The sequence below is a fragment of the Osmerus mordax genome, chromosome 18 (genome assembly GCF_038355195.1).
Source record: "Osmerus mordax isolate fOsmMor3 chromosome 18, fOsmMor3.pri, whole genome shotgun sequence".
NCBI lineage: Eukaryota > Metazoa > Chordata > Actinopteri > Osmeriformes > Osmeridae > Osmerus > Osmerus mordax.
Genome location: NC_090067.1, coordinates 12770768 through 12791743, shown reverse-complemented (window position 1 = coordinate 12791743; position 20976 = coordinate 12770768). Strand labels below are relative to the sequence as shown.

The 20976-nt window shown below is 47.6% G+C and overlaps 2 protein-coding genes across 3 annotated transcripts in view; both read right to left on the bottom strand.

Annotated features, from left to right (window-relative positions):
* Positions 1 to 1974: 1974 nt before the first annotated feature.
* Positions 1975 to 10841, bottom strand: cers2a (ceramide synthase 2a). The gene is made up of 11 exons (XM_067255982.1): positions 10484 to 10841; positions 7453 to 7626; positions 6955 to 7072; positions 6168 to 6286; positions 5723 to 5780; positions 5499 to 5549; positions 5042 to 5134; positions 3728 to 3856; positions 3425 to 3531; positions 3089 to 3242; positions 1975 to 2909 (listed from the first exon to the last, which is right to left on the bottom strand). The coding sequence occupies exons 2-11, from the start codon at positions 7623 to 7625 to the stop codon at positions 2751 to 2753; spliced, it is 1161 nt and encodes a 386-aa protein (XP_067112083.1). The 5' UTR covers position 7626; positions 10484 to 10841; the 3' UTR covers positions 1975 to 2750.
* Positions 10842 to 11970: 1129 nt separating this feature from the next.
* Positions 11971 to 20976, bottom strand: part of celf3a (cugbp, Elav-like family member 3a) — a 16781-nt gene continuing 7775 nt past the window's right edge. Inside the window, exons 3-13 of one of the 2 annotated variants that reach the window (XM_067256582.1) lie at positions 20393 to 20441; positions 19296 to 19424; positions 17745 to 17824; positions 16996 to 17139; positions 16635 to 16767; positions 15811 to 15960; positions 15633 to 15692; positions 15231 to 15335; positions 14430 to 14573; positions 14149 to 14300; positions 11971 to 12327 (exon numbers count right to left, since the gene is read on the bottom strand). In XM_067256582.1, coding sequence (XP_067112683.1) covers positions 14173 to 14300; positions 14430 to 14573; positions 15231 to 15335; positions 15633 to 15692; positions 15811 to 15960; positions 16635 to 16767; positions 16996 to 17139; positions 17745 to 17824; positions 19296 to 19424; positions 20393 to 20441 — 1122 coding nt within the window. In that variant the 3' untranslated portion in view covers positions 11971 to 12327; positions 14149 to 14172. The remainder of the gene's footprint in view (positions 12328 to 14148; positions 14301 to 14429; positions 14574 to 15230; positions 15336 to 15632; positions 15693 to 15810; positions 15961 to 16634; positions 16768 to 16995; positions 17140 to 17744; positions 17825 to 19295; positions 19425 to 20392; positions 20442 to 20976) is intronic. The other variant, XM_067256583.1, reaches the window with a different exon arrangement.

Genomic DNA, 20976 nt, shown 5'->3' with positions numbered 1-20976 from the left:
CGTAGACCGATGAGCCCGCTAATGAGGGAGGGAAAACGAAGGAAATTATTGAAGAGGAGGAAACAACGAAGAGGTGGGGGCGTGAAATGGAGAGTCCGACGCGAGGTAATACGATACATATTTGCAATTAGACTGGGGAGCCAGAGGAAGGACTAGCAGAAAACCGACCCTACCAATTTTAAATGGAGATTGTTACAGTTGGGCTGTGGGCGGAGGCCGAGGGTGCCGTGGTAAAGTGATCCTCATTCCTCTGCAATTAGGTGAGGAGGACTTAGAGGCCTCGGCCAAAACGACTTGACGGGGGAGTAGGTGGACCTGCTGTGTAACTGAGATAACTCTGGATCTGGTTTCATTGAAGTATGGACATGAAAGAACCGTAGCCTACAAGAACTTATCTCTTCACCTGAGTGGCCTCGATCAGTCGTCCCTTTGTCAATCAATTGGCTTCTAGACTCCCTCCCACACACACACTTTATTACCCCTTGAGAAGTCCCTTGATGTTGATGTGATGGGCTTGTCTGCCCCAGCGTGGTAAAAAGCCCCGCATGTGTAGGAGCCAATTGGCACCACGCTATTCTCACTGACAACCGTCACTCGCTGCATAGAAAGCGCACATCGCTTACGCGTTCACCTTACAGAAATAGCCTACTACAGAGGAAAGCAAAAACGCCTTTCTACAGTAACAGGGCTTTTTTTGTGAATCAGACTCGGATCTAACACTTATCAGTAGGGTCGGATAGGTGTTGACCCCTGCAGTAACGGCAGGCTCACTGGCGGCGTGTCCTGCTCCACAGAGACCGGAGAAGGCAGCTTAAGTTGATTAGTTTGAACTGTGCTGACAGGACACAGTCAAATTAGCATGAGGAAACCAAACACAGGATTCTATCGGTTGACTTATCACGATAAACACCACTCATTACTTCTCCTACAATTGATTTGGTTGTGAGCTTCGTTCACAGCTTAGATCATGTTCCCTGCTAAGATCCTGTTTCCGCTGAATAGATTTTTTTTTAACCAATGACGTTAAGATTACATTTTCACGGAGGCTGGTGAATTCCGTGTTGCGCTATTTACATGTTAAGGAAATCAAAAAGACAAGTTGTTTCATCCACAATCATCTTTATCTTATATCTCGACAAGCGACGAGGCAAAATACAAAATAAAAACATTTGTAGCAGCAAAGCTGTATTTAGGGTGGGGGTGGCAGCAAATTGGTACAGGGGCTTGGTCGTTGAGTTGAGACACAAACTAGATAACAGAGACAAGAGACAGTGTAAGGCACTGCAGGGAAATCAAGTACAAGTAACAAAAAGCAAGGATTAGAGTACAGGGAGGGGGAAAAGACTTGAGGCAAGGAACAGACATAAATTAAGTATAGGGTGTAGTTGTAGAGAGAGTTAACATACTTTGGGGCTTCCATTCTAATCTGACATGGCAGAAGGAACAATCTCAATGCTTTTTTTTTTAATTATATATATATATTTTTTTTCTCTCAAAAAGAAATGGACATGGACTTATGCAAAGATAGCGTAGACTCCGATTACACTTCCTGCAGCTCAAAGCAATGCGGTTGACACTATGATTAGGGCTATGTTCAGCCAATTCTGAGACATATTTGAAACCCAGAAAGTGCATCTTTAAATAAAAGGGTGGATGAATACTGATTTGAATGGATGAATGTCTGAAGGGAGTGACCGACGACCCCACTCAGTCAAGTGGAATTTAAGATGAAGACTGAACAGGAAGAGCCGTGTTCCCTGTGAATGCGGACTGGTGAAAATGATTGACCCACTCATAAGTAAAACATAAAACTAAAACAACAGATAAACTAAAGCATAATAACAAGAACACAAGTAAGATAAAGTCAAGCTGGATTCACTGCATTACTCAGAGATGACTGAAGCAAAACTTTTCATACCACACTTTCTTCCTTTTCTAAAAAAGTAAAAAGTGTAATTGTTTATTGCCAAATAGAACAAGCGTAATTGAACTCAACACTGGCACAGTTTGGGGCTGATCATCAATGGCAACTAAAGATCTACAGTTAAATAAGTTGTCATTACACCAGTTCCATCTTTCTTTCAAGCTAATTTGTGTTTCAGCGATTCTAACACTGACCTGTACTGAGCCCTGTTCCTCCCAAACAGCCCCTGCTCTCTCTGTCTTGGCAGTGGGGGTGTTGGCACAGTTCACGCCATTGACATCAGTGTGGATCAATTGAAATGAAAAGTATTGGCCTTTTGCGTTTTTGGTTTAGCAACATATCATCAAGTATCACCAGAGACACAAGATTAGCCTGCCTGTGCTAAACAACAACGCAAAATCCCGATATTTCATTTTCAGTTATGAACAACAACAATGCTTCGAGCAGGCACGCTAGCGACTGGTGAGCGACATCGTAACCGAGAGAACGGAAGAGGAGAAGGGACAAAAGAGAAGAGTTTGCCGCAAAACTCGCTGGACAGTCCGTCCAACCCTGCCTGTCCTTTCATTACATGTAGTGTGATTTACAGAACGGTGAAACATGCCAGCAAACTAGGTGGCGTACAAGGAGGGTTTAGGTTTATGTGCGAGACTAATTAGTCTAAGTGCATATTTCTTTTTTTTCTTACTATTTAGCATTGTGTGTGTGTGTGTGGTGCCTCCCATTTGCACTAGACATGCTTTCCAAGTGAGTCCTCCTGGATCAGAAACACAGGCAGGACAGAATCTGCGTCCCGCGCCAGCGTGCGTGCTCCGCCATCCCAGCATTACTCCGCCTTGCTGTGGTACTGGTGGTTGTTGTTGAGGATGGCAGCATGGCCGTTCTGCACCTGGCCGTTTTTGGACTTCTCCCTCCTCTCGTGGACCTCCTCGTCCTCCTCGGATTCGGCCTCCTCCCTGTCACTCCGCTCGTCCTCGACGATCTCCTGAGGTGGGAGAGAGAGGGAAGGCGTCAGCATTAGAGAGAGAGAGAGAGGGCGTCAGCATTAGAGAGATAGAAAGAGAGAAGGCGTCAGCATTAGAGAGAGAGAAGGCGTGAGTATTAGAGTTTAAGAGCTGATCCTGAACATCAGGGTCTATGGGGGCTCTGAAGAAATGTGCTTACGTTGTTCGGCAGGAACTTGACGACCATGCGCAGTATAAGGGCCGCCCAGAAGATATGCAGGCACTGGAGCACGAACATCAGGCCATTGAAGAAGTAGTATCCAAAGAAGGGGGGGTATAGGGTGGCTGGGTACACCCACGTAGTGTGTATGATCCTGCAAGGGACCAGCGCAGAACAGAGGCTTCAGTCACAGGCCTTCACACAAAAGACGTTTACAAAAAAAAAAAACACAAAGGAGCTGTATTGTCTCCAGTGCAATGTAAAACACCAGGAAGTGGTGTGTTCCTGTTTGAGACGGAAGAGAATCAGGAGTCCCGCGTGACAGGAACTTCTCACCAGAAGGGGAGGATGATGAGGCGTGTCACGATGAAGACGCCAGCGAAGAGGGTGAAGATGTAGTTGCAGGTTTTCCTCCAACCCGCATAGTTGAACATCTTGGCCGACTTTAAAAAACAAATAAACAAACAAAACAAATTCAGTTTCATATATTCTCCTCTAGAGGGCAGTCTCAGGTTCAAACGGTGACCAGAACCAACAGCTGCTGAGTAGGGTGCCTGGGTGTTCGAGTGTCTGTGTGTGTGTGTGTGTGTGTGTGTGTGTGTGTGTGTGTGTGGGTGCACGCCGATGTGTGTGATGTACCTCCAACAGCCAGTCTGATGAATCGTGCACTAGCATTATCAGAGTACCAGCCCGAATGTAGTGAACCAGCCAGGAGAAGCCAATCAGAATGATGGTAGCAATATGGTGAATTATCTGCTCTTTAAAATCCTACAAGGATCAGAGAGAGAGAGAGAGGCATAGACAGATGGGAAAATTCATTATAATTTCATTTTTATTTAATTTATTTATGTCCATAAAGGGCAATTAATACCATATAGTGAATAATGTTCTGTCCAAATGAAATATGTTATAGCCTTCTGTGATTCATTGATTCTGTAGATCAATGTCTTACAAATTATTGACTTGGAGTGAGACAATGTGTTTGTCAGGGCTGCTTCACATTTCCTTTAATGTTTTACTTCTTTGTGGATACAACTAGTAACTTAGGCCACAAACAAAAAGCGAAACACACTCGACCAAAACAAAGAAATGTCCTCACCAATTACGTCTTTACAAAACAGACATTTCTCACAAGCTAGCAAAGACATTGTTTTGGATCAGCAACATTAAGCTCAAATCGCCCAACAAACAAGTGGATTTATCCTAACCCTCGGTAATAAGGCCAGTCTGCTGACTGGCTGGTCTGTCTGCCATCTTTCATTAGGCTGTGTTTGTGTACATCCTATTGTTTGTATTTTGTTTTCTTTTTCTGTAACCGTGCTCAGCGATTTCCTTCGGGAGTAACGAAGGGACAGTTTTGGCCAGGCAGGCAGCCAGGTTAGTAGGACTTCCTCAGCGCTTCAGTCACACATTAACTTGGAGATCGGCCCATGACATACACATTAACTTGGAGATCGGCCCATGACACACACACATTAACACCACAGCCCAAGACAAACACACCAGGCTGGACGCCACATGGCCAACAGAAGTGGCAGCCATCGCAGGTGACGTCCAGCAAGCTCATGCTGTCTGGCCTCACAGCCACTTGGCTCGGACCACCCACACACCCACCCACACACCCACCCACACACCCACCCACACACACACACACACACACACACACACACACACACACACACACACACACACACACACACACACACACACACACAAAGCTTCACTGTCAAGACCAGAGGACGCTCTCTACAGCTCGAGGGAATGAAAGAGAACGTTTGGGTACTGGAGCAAACTAGCCAATTTCACTTTATAATAATAATAATAATGTGATGTTTTAATTGAGCAGATGCGTTCATCTGAAACAACGTACAGGGTGTGATTTGAACCTTTGACGTATTTATCTACAGCCAAATGAGGTAGCACTGAGGTATATTTATATCTATCCCCACTTACTTTGCGCTTGATGTCGAAGGCCACGCTAAAGAGCAGAGAGATGTAGAAGCCCAGTTCGATCATGTAGTACCAGTACTGCGACGGCAGCAGAGGCTGTAGGGGAGACACAGAGGGAGAGGATGCGTTCAACTGCCAGTATGTTAGTAAAAAAAAAAAAAAGATAATTATGTTTTTATGTAGCAGATGCAATGTATAGTACGGGGGGAGGGGATTGGGTGGATTTGAACCTGTGACAAAATGCTAATTAATTTGCTTTAATTAACAAATGTGTATGGTAAAAACATGTTTCTTTGCAATGGCCATGGCGAAACTTTTAATAGAACTGTGACCGTTTCGGCAGGTGTGTGGGTGCGTACCAGGTGTGTGTGTGCGTACCAGGTGTGTGTGTGTGCGTACCAGGTGTGTGTGTGTGCGTACCAGGTGTGTGTGTGTGCGTACCAGGTGTGTGTGTGCGTACCATTTTAGGGAAACCCCTCCACATCTCAGTCATCTCATAGAACCAGGGTTTCTGAGGACAGAAGCACACACACGCCAGATCAGTCCAGAATCTCACTTAACCCAACACAAATGCAGTTACAAACTACACTCATCCAGACCAGAAAATGTTTTACGAAAGGATGAATGGCAAATGACAAGAGAAATGGTTACAGGATGTTTGAGGTGTGTACGGCGGGTACTCACATCGACCAGGACTGCCAGGCCAGCAAAGAAAGCAAGAAGGTAAAAAGTAAATCTCCAACTGGAAGAGAATATACAGCAAACTCAGAAACACTGTATTAGCAGACAACTATTTTACACTGCAGCAGTCCGCAAGGTCACGATCCCACTACGCAAACAGGCTGCACATAACTACAGCTCAGAGTAAAGCATCAGTTAGTATTACACTGACACCTCAATGCCAGAAAGATGTGGGTGTGGCTTTGTGGGATAGCATCTCTAGCGTTCACATCAGGGCTAGCATCTGGGTTAGCATCAGGGCTAGCATCAGAGCTAGCATCTGGGTTAGCATCAGGGCTAGCGTCTGGGTTAGCATCAGGGCTAGCATCAGAGCTAGCATCTGGGTTAGCATCAGGGCTAGCGTCTGGGTTAGCATCAGGGCTAGCATCAGGGCTGGCGTCTGGGTTACCTAGCCTCGCAGAACTTCTTGAGCTGGCTGGGACGGTCCTGGTTCCTTCGCCGGCGGAACCACCTCTGGACCTGGAGCCCAGTCAGACCAGTCTGTCTGCTGAGGCTCTCTACACAACTCTGAGGGGGAGGGGGGGGGAGAGGGAGGGAGGTGGGGGGAGAGGGAGGGAGGTGGGGGGAAGAGAGGGAGGGAGGTGGGGGGGAGAGGGAGGGAGGTGGGGGGAAGAGAGGGAGGGATGTGGGAGGGAGAGGGAGGTGGGGGGGAGAGTGAGGGGGAGAGAGAGGGAGGGGGAGGTGGGGGGGAGAAGGACATAGAGGGAGGGAAGGAGAAAAAAAGGGGGGGTGGGGGGAGAAGGAGAGAGGGAGGAGAGGCAAAGGAAGGGTCAACATCCCACGAGAGTCTTGAAAGTAAACAGAATCACCTACACAAGAGAGCCAAACGTTGTGCCCAGCGTGTGTAAGGTATACACTGCGCTGACATGCCAGATTTAGATGCATGAATCTATTCTAAGGAATTTACATTTACATTTAGTCATTTATCAGACGCTCTTATCCAGAGCGACTTACAGTAAGTACAGGGAAATTCCCCCCTAGGCAAGTAGGGTGAAGTGCCTTGCCCAAGGACACAACGTCATTTTGCACAGCCGGGAATCGAACTGGTAACCTTCAGATTACTAGCCTGACTCCCTAACCGCTCAGCCACCTGACTCCCAGGAATGAACGAATGGCCACTTGGGTTGAGTCAGCACAACTGGAGGGATGTTTGTGGTGGTTGTGGTGGGTGGTACCTGTGAGGGCTGCTTTGACGATGAGGAGAAGTAGGCCTCTAGTACGGAGTTGTGGGCCACTCTGGCTCGTACCTTATCCGTTATTCCCAGCAACGAGGCCAGCTTCATGGCCACTGTCCTGGGTGAGGGGAAGAGGAGGAGATAGGAAGAGAGGAGACGAGAGCAAGAGAGGAGAAGAGAGTAGGAGAAGAGTGATCACCAGATGTAAATAAGATCAATTTCTACAGCCCACGCCACCACTGAGTTCGAGGACCATGCAAATTATGTTTAATCTGGACGATGACTGCAAATTGCCATCTGTCAGAATGCTATTTTACATCATCGCTGGCATAAAGTACACAGTGCAGACGCGTGTTATGTTTTCAACGTGGACGTGATCTAACTTGTAAATGTGCAGGAGCCGGCCACAGCAGTTGGACAGAGATCAGGGGTGTGAAACAAGAGTACAGGCAGTGAACCGTGTCTGGCCAGCGACAGAGAAAACGATGACTCACAGACCTCTCAAAAACCTGTCGGATGACCAGGAAGCAGAGCGCGATGGGCAGGATGACCCAGAGGTCTCGTCCTTTGGCGTAGACATCACCGTCCCTGTCCTGAAGGTCCTTCCATCCCATACCAGCAGGGAACCACAAGCTGTCCTGCCATACCAGTTCACTCAGCCACGAAAGCATCCTGAGAGAGAGAGGGATGGGGGGAGGGGAGAAGGAGGATAGAGAAATAGAGAGAGGAGAGAGAAATAGAGAGAGGGGGAGAGGGGAAGGGAGAGAGAAAAGAGAAAAAAATTGAGATGGTGGAGAAAGAGAGAGAAGGAGAAAAAGGGTATAAAAAAAGATCCAGGGACAGAAAAGGGAAAACATTATGAAATATTTTGTTTGATGTTATTCTTTACAGGGTGACATGAGTCTTTGATGTTGTTTTCTTTGGCATATGCCACACCCACATGATGGCTGAAAGGCTGCCTGGAGATAGAGCATGGGGGCTATATGGTTTGGGACAACAGTAAATAATGGTTTTGGCAGACAATCTCTTGAAGTGGAAAAATGACCTGGACGTGCAGGTGCATGAATATTTACATAGTCACTCAAACATGCAAACTGATGCTGACTTTTCACACAGTTACCAAACCCGACCTCCGACCTCACAACATTTTGACCCATGGAACAGTTCTCCACGTTGAAGAGCTCACCAAGCTAACGCAAACACCTTCTAGCCATGCTAACGAGCACAGTGACCGAGCCTCCATCATCCCAAAGCCTTCGAGGCTTGTTAGGGAAGCAAACCGTACGACGCTAGCAGAGGATCCTTACAAAATAGCAACAGGATCTGCTGTGAAAGCCAATGAAATGCCTCGTGACATCACCCCTGCTGTCACTAATGGAAGGCCGTGAAAGGGCTTTTCTTAGTAACCTGCGGACATAAGTATTGTCATGAAGGTGTGTGCCTCTCAGCTTACTGTGGCACCTTTGTGTGTGTTGTCACATGATGGGGGAGGGGAGAGGCAGGGTGACAAAGCTACCTGCCAGCTACAGTCCTGAAATAGGGGTCAATGGAATAGAGAGCTTCAGATCCAACTCTAAACATGCCCCTAGACACACTCCTCACTCTGTTACACCAGGGCAGGGAGCAACAAGGAAGGCCGACTCCGACCCAATCAGAGCAGGCAGTTTGTGTCCGTGGGTGCCGCAGATGTAACATCCTGTACTTGATTTGAGACGTAGTTAACTGAGGCTGTATATAAGCAGACTTTGACCTGTCTCAGTCATGGAAACCAGTGAGAACAGTAACCAGTAAGAATAGTAACCAGCAACTTGGTCCTGGGTTTAGTTACGATTCATCCTGAGCAGACAAGACCAAGGTTGAGTAGAACATAAACTCTCAGACAGTTTACAAACTTTATTTTCTTTGTCTGATCACTCAAACTGAGCCACATTTGGCATTATGACAACATCCATGTGTCACCCGATTCACAAACCCATGCTTCAAAACACCTGACACCACAGATGATGTAAGCCTTGTAAAAGCAAAGATTCAGGCCTATTCAACATGAGTCAGAGGAACTTTGTGTCAAGGTGCCCAAAATGTGCCACTGGACACTGGAGGGGAATCTGTGAATTTTGTCACGACAGTTGAACAGAGGGTTTGTCTGACTGTAGTAACTAGAAACTCAAATTCCCAGAAGGCTTTTTGTTCCCATGAGATGTGAGAGCTGTACTAACTGTACTCACCATTAAACCCGATGGCAAAGAACACAAAGCACACTCCTGTTTGTGTCAGATACAAAATGGTAGTACGGTTTGTGAGATCAGAGGGAAGGTCTATAGGTGATGGTATACCTGTAAACTGGGAGGCATGCTTGGTGGGAAAGGTGTGACGTCATTCCTGCCGAGCTGGTGTGTGTGTTGAAGTGCCATAATATGGATTATAACTGGGCGTTGTTGGCACACACAGCCCAGAGGGACAGACTAAAAGGGTTTGAAATTTCGATAAATACCTATATAACAGGGTCGGGTTCTGAGCGGTGCTGATTGGAAAGCTGAGTGAATTAAAAATATATTACAAAAATAAAAAACTGAAGGTGAGAAAACAAAAACTAAGTGGGGCATGACTTTAGTTGTGTTCGGAGGAGAAGCGAATTCAGGTCATCAGTCTCGGCACACAGACATGGGTTTTTATGGTACGCTGTTGGCGTAAAGAATTTCAAGAGTGGGTAGATAAACTCGCAACTATGGGAGGCTCCCGGACATAGCGGAATAAAGGCCTGGCTGTGGAGGAAACGTTTTCCCACAGATTTGCAAACAAAAAACGCAACTGTGTCAAATAGAAAACGTAAAAGGAACCAGGAAGGCCACTTTTTTTTATTGCTGTGAAAATGCATTTGAGAGAAACAATGTTGCCTTCATTTCCGGCTTTAACTTTCGGCGGGTTGGGGGGTCTACGCATCGTCGTTTTCTATTGAACAGGATACAGAGTATTTAGTTTCTTTTACATGAAATACTCAAACATGTGATGGTTGAGCCTCAAAGCGTGACCTTCGTTTATCGCGGTACTATCGTTCTTTAACAAACAAACCACGAGAACAGCCCACTGCTCTTGGCCTATATGATTTTCATTCAGTGCAAATTATATTTGAATAATTATTTCATCGTTCGTAACAGTTGCTAGCACCCCACGGTGGATGCGACCACATTTTGAAGTCATAGGCTATACAAACACGTTCATGTGTCCCATTTCTTATGATAACTCATTGTCAAGCTACTGGACCTCTGAAACTAATTATAGCGCGAAGTGGGCTTGTAGGAAAGGCTCGTGTGTGAACACTGGTGGATAAGCAGCCAAACTGGAGCATAGTATTTAGTCAAATGAATGATCTGCGCATATCGGAGATGACACATTTGACTGGACAATTTTTCTTTATTTTGATGTGGCTTAAGCTTATTTTTTACGGAAATATCTGATAAAACAAGTAACAAACGACAAGTCAATGACGCCAAACTTTTCAAAATAATGATGGTCAGTCAGATGTACATACCTGTCCGTGTTTTTCTCAGGTATGGCACCGCGGTATACCAGATTAATGCCGTTTCTGAAACACCTCCGTACACTCCCTTTGTGTCACTGTTGTACACCGTCGACGAAGCATCAAAGATCCAACCTGTTGATCGGTGAAAAACGATCTGGATTCCGCTATCAAGGACTGTATGATCCGGTAACTCTGACGCCTAGTCTGTGCATTCTCAAATCAAAAAGGCTTTTCTGTGCTTGATTTCCTGTTAAATTACACGTCTTAGGTAGATGTCAGTAGGTGCACAAACCCAAAAATATATAGTTTACTTTTACGCCAGCTTTGAAAACTAAATGGCTGTACAGAGAAAAGGCGTCAGCCCGGTTAGTTCAACGGGACTGCGTGTTGGGGATGGTAGGATACTGGGTAGGTAGGGGGCGGGGCGGGGATCTAGCTATTTAAAGTGACGACCTACGGCATGCGAAAAGAGAGTTCGGACATGTTTAAACTCATCTTGCCAAGCCCAAATCACCTTAGTAGAGGTGTGTTTTGGGGGATTTCAAATAAAGCACACACAGTTACTGTATTAGTGTGATTTTAGACGGGCTAACACAACCTTTCCACTGTATTTGAGACTGCAGAGAATTGCAGTTGACGGAGACACGGAATCTTTCTGTTTGAACGGTCTCCCGCAGCTATCGCAGTCAGAAAAAACACGTTCAGGTGTGGAGGAAGGCCACAGCTCCAGGCTTCTTCCTCTCTAAACTCCTCCAGTTCCTGCTTTTTAGGATGTTCTACAGTGCTTCTTAGATCCTGTAGAGGGCAGCAAACGCCACTGTGTCCTGTAGTATCTCACCTATTCACCAGGATCAAACGAGCTTGAGGTTGTTTGTACCGTTTTGTCCGTTTGTTTTAAACATGTTCTGCAAGGTGGCACGCAACACCAGGCGTGTCCTAGATATACACTCTCAAAACACAAACACATTTTCTAAATTGTACTTTATTTCATTAAAGACATATTTTTAAAACAGCAATTGTAGAGAATAAATAAAGAAACATTATAATGATTTTCCCCCCATAAGTACATTTATGTAATTAAAAACTCTACAATAATGGTATCCATGGACTTGCAGACCACTGGAATCCTCAATTTTCTAAAATAAAAAATTGCCATGTCGCCTCCATCGATTGATTAACAAATAAATTAAACGTAAAAAATCAAGATACAAAATTCCCAGCCCTCCCTCGCACTAAGCCAATACTAAAAGTAGTGGTAGCAGAGAATCTTAAAACTCACAAAGGTTTGTCTCTTTCACTTAATTGAAAACCAAGGTATTTACAAGTGAAAAGAAATGTAGTTCTCTTCCAGCGGAATCACCCCCCCTCCCAATCTCCCCTTTCTTTTAATTTACTTTTAAATAATAAACTAACTCTACATAACAATTTTACCAATGGTATAATCATACAGAATAGTATTTTCTTTTTTTTTTCTTCAATAAAGTTACCATCCTTCTTTCTTATCCTCATACCTTATTTGCTTTTGTTTTATGGACCACAAATCACACTATACAGTAAAACCCTGTTTTTAGTAGAATAAAACCAGTGATATGCTTCTTCATGTAGACCTTGGTGGCTGGCAGTAGAAGAGATGTATATGTACATAATCGGACGGTATCCAGCTATAGAGTATAGGGACACCAGAGTCACCAACACATCTGGCGTTGTTGTTATTTTTGCAGATACATACAATATATCCCTTTATTTTTTTCCCCGTGTGTGAAGTGTTGTTGCTGTGCTATATGGTTGGCGATACAACCAAAAGGCTGGGACATCCCAAGTGGTTTTCTTGATTGAATTCTTACACGTTTTCCCTGAGAGGAAAGAGAGAAGAAATCAAGAGAAGGTGATTATTTCGTCCTCCGAAACGCCAGGTTCCATAAATAACCAAAACATAAAAGCTCTTGATAACTGTGTTAGATAGAGCTGCATAACCCATGTCTAACACTCTCATAGACGCCTTCGTGTTTTTTTAGCTTTGTTATACAAGCACTGCCTGGAGTCCCATGCAACTCACACGGTTAAAACCATACTGTTGCTGGTGTGTGCACGTCCTAGCACCAGATACGATTCTCGTCTCTTTGTGGCAGGCATATAAATATATTGAGAACATGCACAATAGGAATTCTGGGTATAATCAATCGTTATTAATTTTTTTAGCCATCGACGGTGCTCGAATGTCACTAGATGACCCTCTTATGCACCAAACCATGGGGTTAAAGATCTCATGTTGCCTGGGCGGTCCAAATAATCCTATAAAATGATCCAGTACTGTGTGCGTAAGGTCGCATACAGCTAAACGTCTGTGTTGGGGTTGGTTAGCATGGCTGGTATAAGTCGTTGGTGACCCAGAATTCCTAGAGAGGAATGAGGTTCCTCAGTCAACAGAACGCGTCACAACCCAGAGATCCTCAGAACCTTCTGTACAAGGTTAGAGTTTCAGACTTCGCACGTCCATATTCACTTCAAATACTTTCATTTGGATCTACAGACACAGACAAGTACACACACACACAGCTGACACACACACACGCTCAAACACACCTTCACACACCTTCACGCAAACACACACCCACGTATAAATATACAGATCTTATCACCCACTCACTGGGGCACACATTATGTACAGTGAAACCAAACAGAGTTCAAGCACAAGGTCAAAGTCACTTGGATTCAATTACAGCTGAACAGAAACCCCGCACTCACCGAAACTAAAACACCAAACCAACTAAACATGGGGGATATGTAAGAATGATAATCATGACAAACAACGAAAAATAAACTAATCAAACAAAATATCCTCCAAAAGAAATATAGAATTAGATTTATCGTCTATTGTTACTGTTGCTCTGGGCAGCGGAATATTTATCAACGAGGCAAAAAGAATGTCATGATAATCAATTGCTTACAAAATCTGTGGTATATTGACAGTTACTGATCAGTGTTTGCAAGGATAAAACCAGGACAAATAAAAGAGGAAACACAACGCACCAAACACAGTTCATGGTCGCCACAGCAACTTGCCATGCATTAGAGCATGGGGAATCAAGGCAACGGCCCAAAATAAAATTGCTAATGGCAACCACCACAGGCAATATCGCCACAGCAACCAACACAGGCCAATTAACTTACAACTGTGAGAGGAAGGGGGGGAGGATTTAGCGGTTGCTAGGCAACCGTAGCCATAGCGACGCGGTCTCCAGGATATATGTATGGACGGGAAAGTCTTGAGATGTTTTGATGTTTTTTTTCAGGAAAATGACACATGACACATCACAAAAACAATAAATGAAAAGTAAAAAATTAAATTAATGACGAATAATTTCTGTCTGCAACCCTATCATAGAACACTTGACGCTAAACAAACAGTATACGAATTACGTCAATCTTAAACATCCTGTCTCTAGTAATTACACAAGGTGCCTGATTCTAGCTCTAACCTATTTCCATCATGGGTGACTCACTTGTTTAGTTCCACCTGACAGAAAGATGATGCAACATCACCCCGGGACTAACCCACCCCTCCCTCCATAGCCAATCCATTCACACACCCATCACCCGGCTTGTCAGCCCCCTCCTTCCCTCCCTCCCCCTCCCTGGCCCTCCCTCTCCCCCCTGTTCCTCCTGGTACTCACCCCCCTCTGCGGTTTCAGACGCCCCTAATAGGGCCGGTTGGCATCCTTAGGCCTCTTCAGCTGCACCTTCAGTCTCTTCATGCCTATCTGAAAGCCGTTCATGGCTTGGATGGCGGTCTGGGCGCTGGACGGGTTGTCAAAACTCACGAAACCTGACGGAGCCACACAACGACAAGAAGACACACGGATCAGGAAGCGTAGAGAAAAACATCCGGACGTTCTGACACCGGGAGCGAGGTTCCAGGCACAGTCCTCGCCTCTCCACGTCGCTCGTCACTCACCGAAGCACTTGCTCTGATTGGTGGCGCGGTCGACGAAGACCTTGGCGGAGATGACGTTGCCGAAGGGCAGGAACATCTGGAGCATCTCCGAGTCTGTGAACTCCTGGGGCAGGTGGTAGATGAAGATGTTACAGCCCTCTGGACCTGGGGAGAGAGGAGGGGAGGAGGGACAGAGGGGAGGATAGGGGAGGGGACAGGACAGGAAAAGAAAGGTGAAAAGTTAGAAACTTCTCACAATGTTCAACAGGGATCGGTTATCCACTTCCTGAAGTGTACAAATAATAAATACATGAAATCAGTCCAGTAAAAGACCTTGACGTTTACCAGAGTGAGTCTAGGAGGAGAGGAGGATGCAAGGAGAGGGGAGGAGGAGGAGTGGTGAGGGCAAGAAGAGAAGAGGACAGGAGAGGAGAGAGAAGAGGAGAGGAGAGAAGGAGGAGGGGAGAGGAGAAGAGAGGAGGAGGGGAGACGAGGAGGAGGGGAGACGAGGGGAGAGGAGTAGGAGGGGAGAGGAGGAAGAGGGGAGAGGAGGAGGAGGAGGGGAGAGGAGAGAGAAGAGGAGAGGAGAGAGGAGAAGAGAGAAGGAGGAGGGGAGAGAAGAGAAGATAGGAGAAGAGAGGAGGAGGAGGGGAGACGAGGGGAGAGGAGAAGGAGGGGAGAGGAGAGAAAAGAGGAGAGGAGAAGAGAGGAGGAGGGGAGAGGAGAAGAGAGAAGGAGGGGAGAGGAGAGAGAAGAGAGGAGGTGGAGGGGAGAGGAGGGGAGGAGGAGGAGGGGAAAGGAGGGGAGAGGAGGAGTGCTCACCTTCTCTCTGCTGCAGCTGTTGTGGCTGCTGGTGCTGCTGGGCCACCAGGGCTGGCTGGTGCGGGAACGGCTGGCCCACCAGCCCATACGCTGCAGGGTAGGTAGCTGTGGGCGGGCGACAACATGTTAACATACAGGACCAGCAGGAGAGAGAGAGAGAGAGAGAGAGAGAGAGAGAGAGAGAGAGAGAGAGAGAGAGTGAGAGAGAGACAGGGAGAGACTTCAGACTCCAAAGTCCGATCGACAGATTACAGACTCTGCCAGTACATTCTCCAGTAATGCCCTCAGTAGAGCGGTAACCCGTTAACCAGACAGGTGTCTGTGAGCGTCTCCCCGCTTCAGAACAGACCCACGGAGGAGGCAGACCCAGGAGGGGGGAGAGAGACCAGGCTGCAGTCTCACCTGTGTAGTGCTGCATGCCTGTATAAGCCTGCTGGAGCGGATCCAGGACAGGACTCTGGGCTGGGGGGAGGGGGGAAACACATAACATGTATGTTCACACGCAAAAACAAACCGTTTCAATCACGCAATAAGCACGTTGGGTGTTATTTTCCTGCGTGCAGTGAAACGAGCAGGGTACCTTGGTAAGAGTGAACCCCATTGGTGTAAAGGGCTTCGGGCGCTGACTGTCCATTGGGTGGCGCTGGGACGGTGGGGTAGCTGTTGACAGCGATTGGTGGAGGCAGGGCAGGCACTGGGGGGGCCGCGATGGCGGGCGGGGTGCTGGTCCCTGGAGATATTGTCCAACCGACACAGGGACAGGGATGCAAACAGGCATAAATACACTGGAAGAGGAGAGCGGCAGGATGAGCGCACTAGGTGGTCGTGGGGAGGGTGTGGGGAGGAAGATGGGTGGGGGGAGGGAGGGAGATGGGTGGGGGGAGGGAGATGGGTGGGGGGAGGGAGATGGGTGGGGGGAGGGAGATGGGTGGGAGATGGGTGGGGGGAGGGAGGTGGGTGGGGGGAGGGTAGGGGGAGAGGTTCTGGATTGCTCTCATTACCGCAAAGACTGCGGCCTGTGTTCAGAAGGGTTTTATTACTTTTATTACTTATAATATTGTTTTTATTGATTTTATGTAAAGCATTTTGAGCTGCAATTCTTGTATGAAATGTGCTATATAAATAAAGTCTTATTATTATTATGTAGGAAGGCAGGAAGGGGTAGTCCTTACCTGAGGAGGGGGTGAGGTTTGGGGGTGAGGAGGGGGGAGAAGGGTGAGTGGGGAAGGGGCGTAAGACGATACTTCCGTAAGGAGGGGAAGAGGGGGGTGTGGTGAGGGAGTGAGGTGGGGTGGGGAGGGATGTACGAAGGGGTAGTCCTTACCTGAGGAGGGGGTGAGGGTTGGGGGTGAGGGGGGTGAGGTGAAGGAGTGGGGGGGGGGGTAAGGCGGAGGTAGGCCTTACCTGAGGAGGGAGCGAGGGAGGCGATGATGCTGCTGGGGGTGAGGGCAGCCAGTTGCTGCATCTGCACAGCCGCTACCGTGGCAACAGGAGACAGATAGGCGGACTGGGCGACCAAGGACTGCTGCTGTACCAACTAGAGGAGAGGAGGAGGAGAATGAAGGAGAGGTTAGGACAGAAAGGGACAGACAGAGGGAGGGCGAGAGGGAGAAAGAGATCAGATCATCCATTTGTTCTTGAAGAACACAGACCACCAGGAGGACTTGTATACTGTGATCGTGTGTGTGTGTGTGTGTGTGTGTGGGGGGGGGGGTATTAGGAGGGTGTATTAGGAGGCGTCAGGGGAGGCAGGGGGCAGACTCACAGCCTGCGTGTAGGCGTTGTAAGCCCCGAGGTGCAGGGTCATCGGGCTGATGACCCCCAGCTGGGACGCAACCTGCTGCATGCGACGGATCCCTCTCTCCTTCTCCGAGTCTGCAAACTTCACCACCAGACTGGAGGAGGCTCCCTGTGGAGGGAGAGGAGGGGGGAGCGGGGAGGGGCGAGAGATAAAGGGAAGAAGAGGCGTGGAGAGAGAGGAAGAGAGGAACGGACGGAAAGAGGGAGAGACAGGAAGGGTGGGAGGGGTGGAGACAGCGATGGAGAGAGAGGGAGAGGTGGTGTGGGTGGAGGGAGGGAGGGAGACAGAGTGATGGAGAGAGAAGGAGAGGTGGAGAGGGGTGAAGGTTTATTAGGATGAAGAAGAGAGGACAGGAGACTAGGTAACCTACAACACAGACGAGACGTTCCACCACAGCTCTGCTCTGCCGAGATACGTGTGTGTGTGTGTGCGTGTGGGAGATGTGTGTGTGTGTGTGTGGGAGATGTGTGTGTGTGTGGGAGATGTGTGTGTGTGTAGGAGAGGTGTCTGTGTGTGTGTGTAGGAGATGTGTGTATGCAGGAGAGATGTCTGTCTGTGTGTGGCAGGGTTAAACTGTAGATGAGTCATGCGTGAGTAAGTGTCTAAATGAGGATTTAAGGTGTGTGAGTGTGAATGTGTGTGTGTGTGTGTGTGTTAGTCTATGGACTGTGTGTACATGTGTGTGTTTGTGGTGTGTGTCTGGTTTGACTGACCGGGAGGGTGCGACTCCCATGCAGAGCGCTGATGGCTGCCTGGGCCTCTGAGTTGCTCTGGTACTTCACGAACGCACACCCTACAGAACACAACACACCATCATCAGACCTGACACACACACACACACACCCTACAGAACACAACACACCATCATCAGACCTGACACACACACACACACACACTACGGAACACAACAAACCATCATCAGACCTGACACACACACACACACACACACACACACCCTACGGAACACAACAAACCATCATCAGACCTGACACACACACACACACACCATCATCAGACCTGACACACACAGTCTACGGAACACAACACACATGATCATCCAAACTGACAAACGCCCTACAGAACTCAACACACAAGATCATCAGACCTGACATACATACACACGCTTGCACGCACGCACACACACACACACACGCACACACACACACACACACGTAGCCTTCTACAAGACAGCACTGTAACCCAGGCCTGTGCCCTATATAAATACATTAAGAATCATCTTACATCCCACACATGGCCAGCTCCAGCTACATCATTAACTGTGGTCCACAGGATTCACAGCTCCATCACTCACAGCTCATAAAGCATGTAGCGCGTCATTAGCTCTGACCCATAAAGCCTGTAGCATCATTAGTCATGCCCCATACAACAAAACAGAGGATATTTAGCGCCGGTGTTCACGGTGCGTGGGCGCAGCCGTGTGACGTACGCATGCCCGTTGTTGACCCCGCCGATGAGTCCGATCCTGATTGGACGGCTGCGGCTGTCTGTGATTTGACGGGCTAGTCGGAACGGGTTCTAAGGGGGGGGAGGGGGGGGGGTTGACCCGGCAACGATGTAGGGACGCCAGAACCAGTGCTGTTTCAGTGGCTCTGAGTGACATGCTTTGAGTCGACGGTTGATCATGTGGATGTTTTTGTCATCCAAGTTTGAAGACAGAGCTAGTGTCTTCACCACTGGGTTGTGTGCAGGTAGGTTTTTATCTATTTATTTGGGCCAAACAACCAAAACTATGCCCCTATATCTAATGTAAGAGGAGTAAAACTGGACTGTGTCTTAACCCTTGTGTTATCTTCGGGTCATTCTGACCCATCAGTCATTGTGACCCACCGTCGTATTGCGACAACTTTACCGCATTTCAAAAACAAAGTGAAGCATTTTCTTTTAACCGTCGGGCTGTCTCAGACCCCCCACACCGCGAAGGTTAAAAGAAAATGCTTTTTATTTGTTTTGTATCAGGTCAAATTGGGTAAACACAACGATGTGCCCCGAAGACAGCACAAGGGTTAATATATACTGTGTCCAAATATGGTGGAATTTCAGTTATTTCACTCTGTTAAATCAGCAAGAATGGTTGAAGTTAAATATTACATTTTTACATTCAAACAATGAGGTGTGAGACTCATCAAGCAGAGACTGTCCAGCAGCTCCAGTCTTCAGCATATGAGAGGTGTCCGCCAGCTTAAACACCACAAACACCCGGAGAGAGACCGGCTCTGCAGACAAGAGAGGTGACCCGATGTTACCTTTGCTGGTTCCGTCTGGCCCGCGGAGAACCGTGCACTCCTCGATGCTGCCGAACGCCTCGAACATCTTCCTCACGTCCGTGTCTGACTGCTGTTTGCCCAGCATGCCCACAAACAACTTCCTGTCTTCTAAGGTGAAGGGTAGAGAGGGGGCAAGACGAGGAGGAGGAGGGGGAGGAGGGGGGTAGGAGCAGGGGGGGAGTGGGGGAGGAGGAGGGGGGGAGACAGGAGGAGGAGGGGGGGGGGGACAGGAGGAGGAGGGGGGGAGACAGGAGGAGGAGGGGGGGAGACAGGAGGAGGGGGGGGGAGACAGGAGGAGGAGGGGGGGGGACAGGAGGAGGGGGGGGGAGACAGGAGGAGGAGGGGGGAGACGGGCAGCGATGCAGGAGATGCAGAACGGGAGGGAGGAATGGAGCGGAGAGGATGGATAGGTGAAGGAAATCCACCCGGATGAGGGAAAAGGATAAGAGGTTCAAAAAGGTTATGATTCTTATTTAATCAACCCCAGATAAACACGTTGACACATTAAACATTTCACAAACCCTTCCCTCATTATCACATACATTTGTATGTTTCTGCCTTTGTAGTCATTCCCATTGTGTGATTTCTGCCGTTCCAATATTGGCCACCAGGGGGCAGCACCAGGAACATAGAGCAGAGAGCATCTGGCTGTGACGCTTGTCAGCCTCTATACAGCCTGACAGGCAGCGCCATGACAACACCAATCAGAATCAGTCTCATGTTTCCGGTCGTCGCTCACAAAGGCGTCTGATTGGTTATTGGGGGTAGGGCAAGACGTGACAGAGGGGGGTGCGGTATATATAGAACTGCTATAACAGAACCAGGTGGATTCGCCTGTTTTCTTTTAACAAATCAAACTTGAGGTTGATTGTGTGGGGGCCGGTTGTGTGGAAAAGGTGTTTGAACAGTATTCTCCCCCCCATTTTCTTCAATTATTGTTTGAACAGGTGTGTGTGTGTGTGTGTGTGTGTGTGTGAGAGAGAGAGATATAGAGACATAGAGACAGAGAGTGTGTGTTTGTGTGTGTGTATGTGTGTATTATGTGTGTGTGTGTGTGTGTTACAGGTGTCTCTTACCCCCCCTGCCTTCACTATCTGCTGGCTTCACCTGGATCGGACGATTCATCTGCAATAAAAATCACAATAAGAATATTTCAAATGACAAAACATTCCAGGTGGTAAAACAAGATAATGATAGGTACAGCATGCCTGTCTGAGAGCTAACAGGTACATAGTCAAAGTCAAAGTCTGATTTAATTATAAAGAACATTTAAAAACAATGTTTGCCTTAAGTGCTGCACAATCAAATTAGACAAAGCCATAAAACATGACAAGGCAAACACTAAAGATCAGTTTGACAAAACCGGAAGACAAAGACAGGCAACTCTCATGGTGAGTTAAAAGGAACGAGGAGGTGTTTGAAGACGGGATGTAAAAACAGGAAGTGTCGGAGCCAGCCTGACATTCTAGCCCGACCTTTTCCTTCCAGAGTCTGGGGGGCTACAACACCAAGAGCACCATCACCCCTGTGTTTCAACCGTGACCTGGGCACGTCCAGAAGCTACAGCACAGTGGACCTGAGTGACCTTGAAGGGTTGTGTTTAAGATCAGAGAGACGGAGAGAACTCATTCCATGATTTGTAGGCAAACAATAAAACATT

Coding starts and splice junctions, on each gene's coding strand:
- cers2a (XM_067255982.1), bottom strand. CDS start 7,625: ATGCTTTCGTGGCTGAGTGAACTGGTATGGCAGGACAGCTTGTGGTTC. Junction 3,243..3,424: donor CTCATCATCCTCCCCTTCTG/GTGAGAAGTTCC, acceptor GGTCCCTTGCAG/GATCATACACACTACGTGGG. Junction 2,910..3,088: donor TCAAGTTCCTGCCGAACAAC/GTAAGCACATTT, acceptor CTCCCACCTCAG/GAGATCGTCGAGGACGAGCG.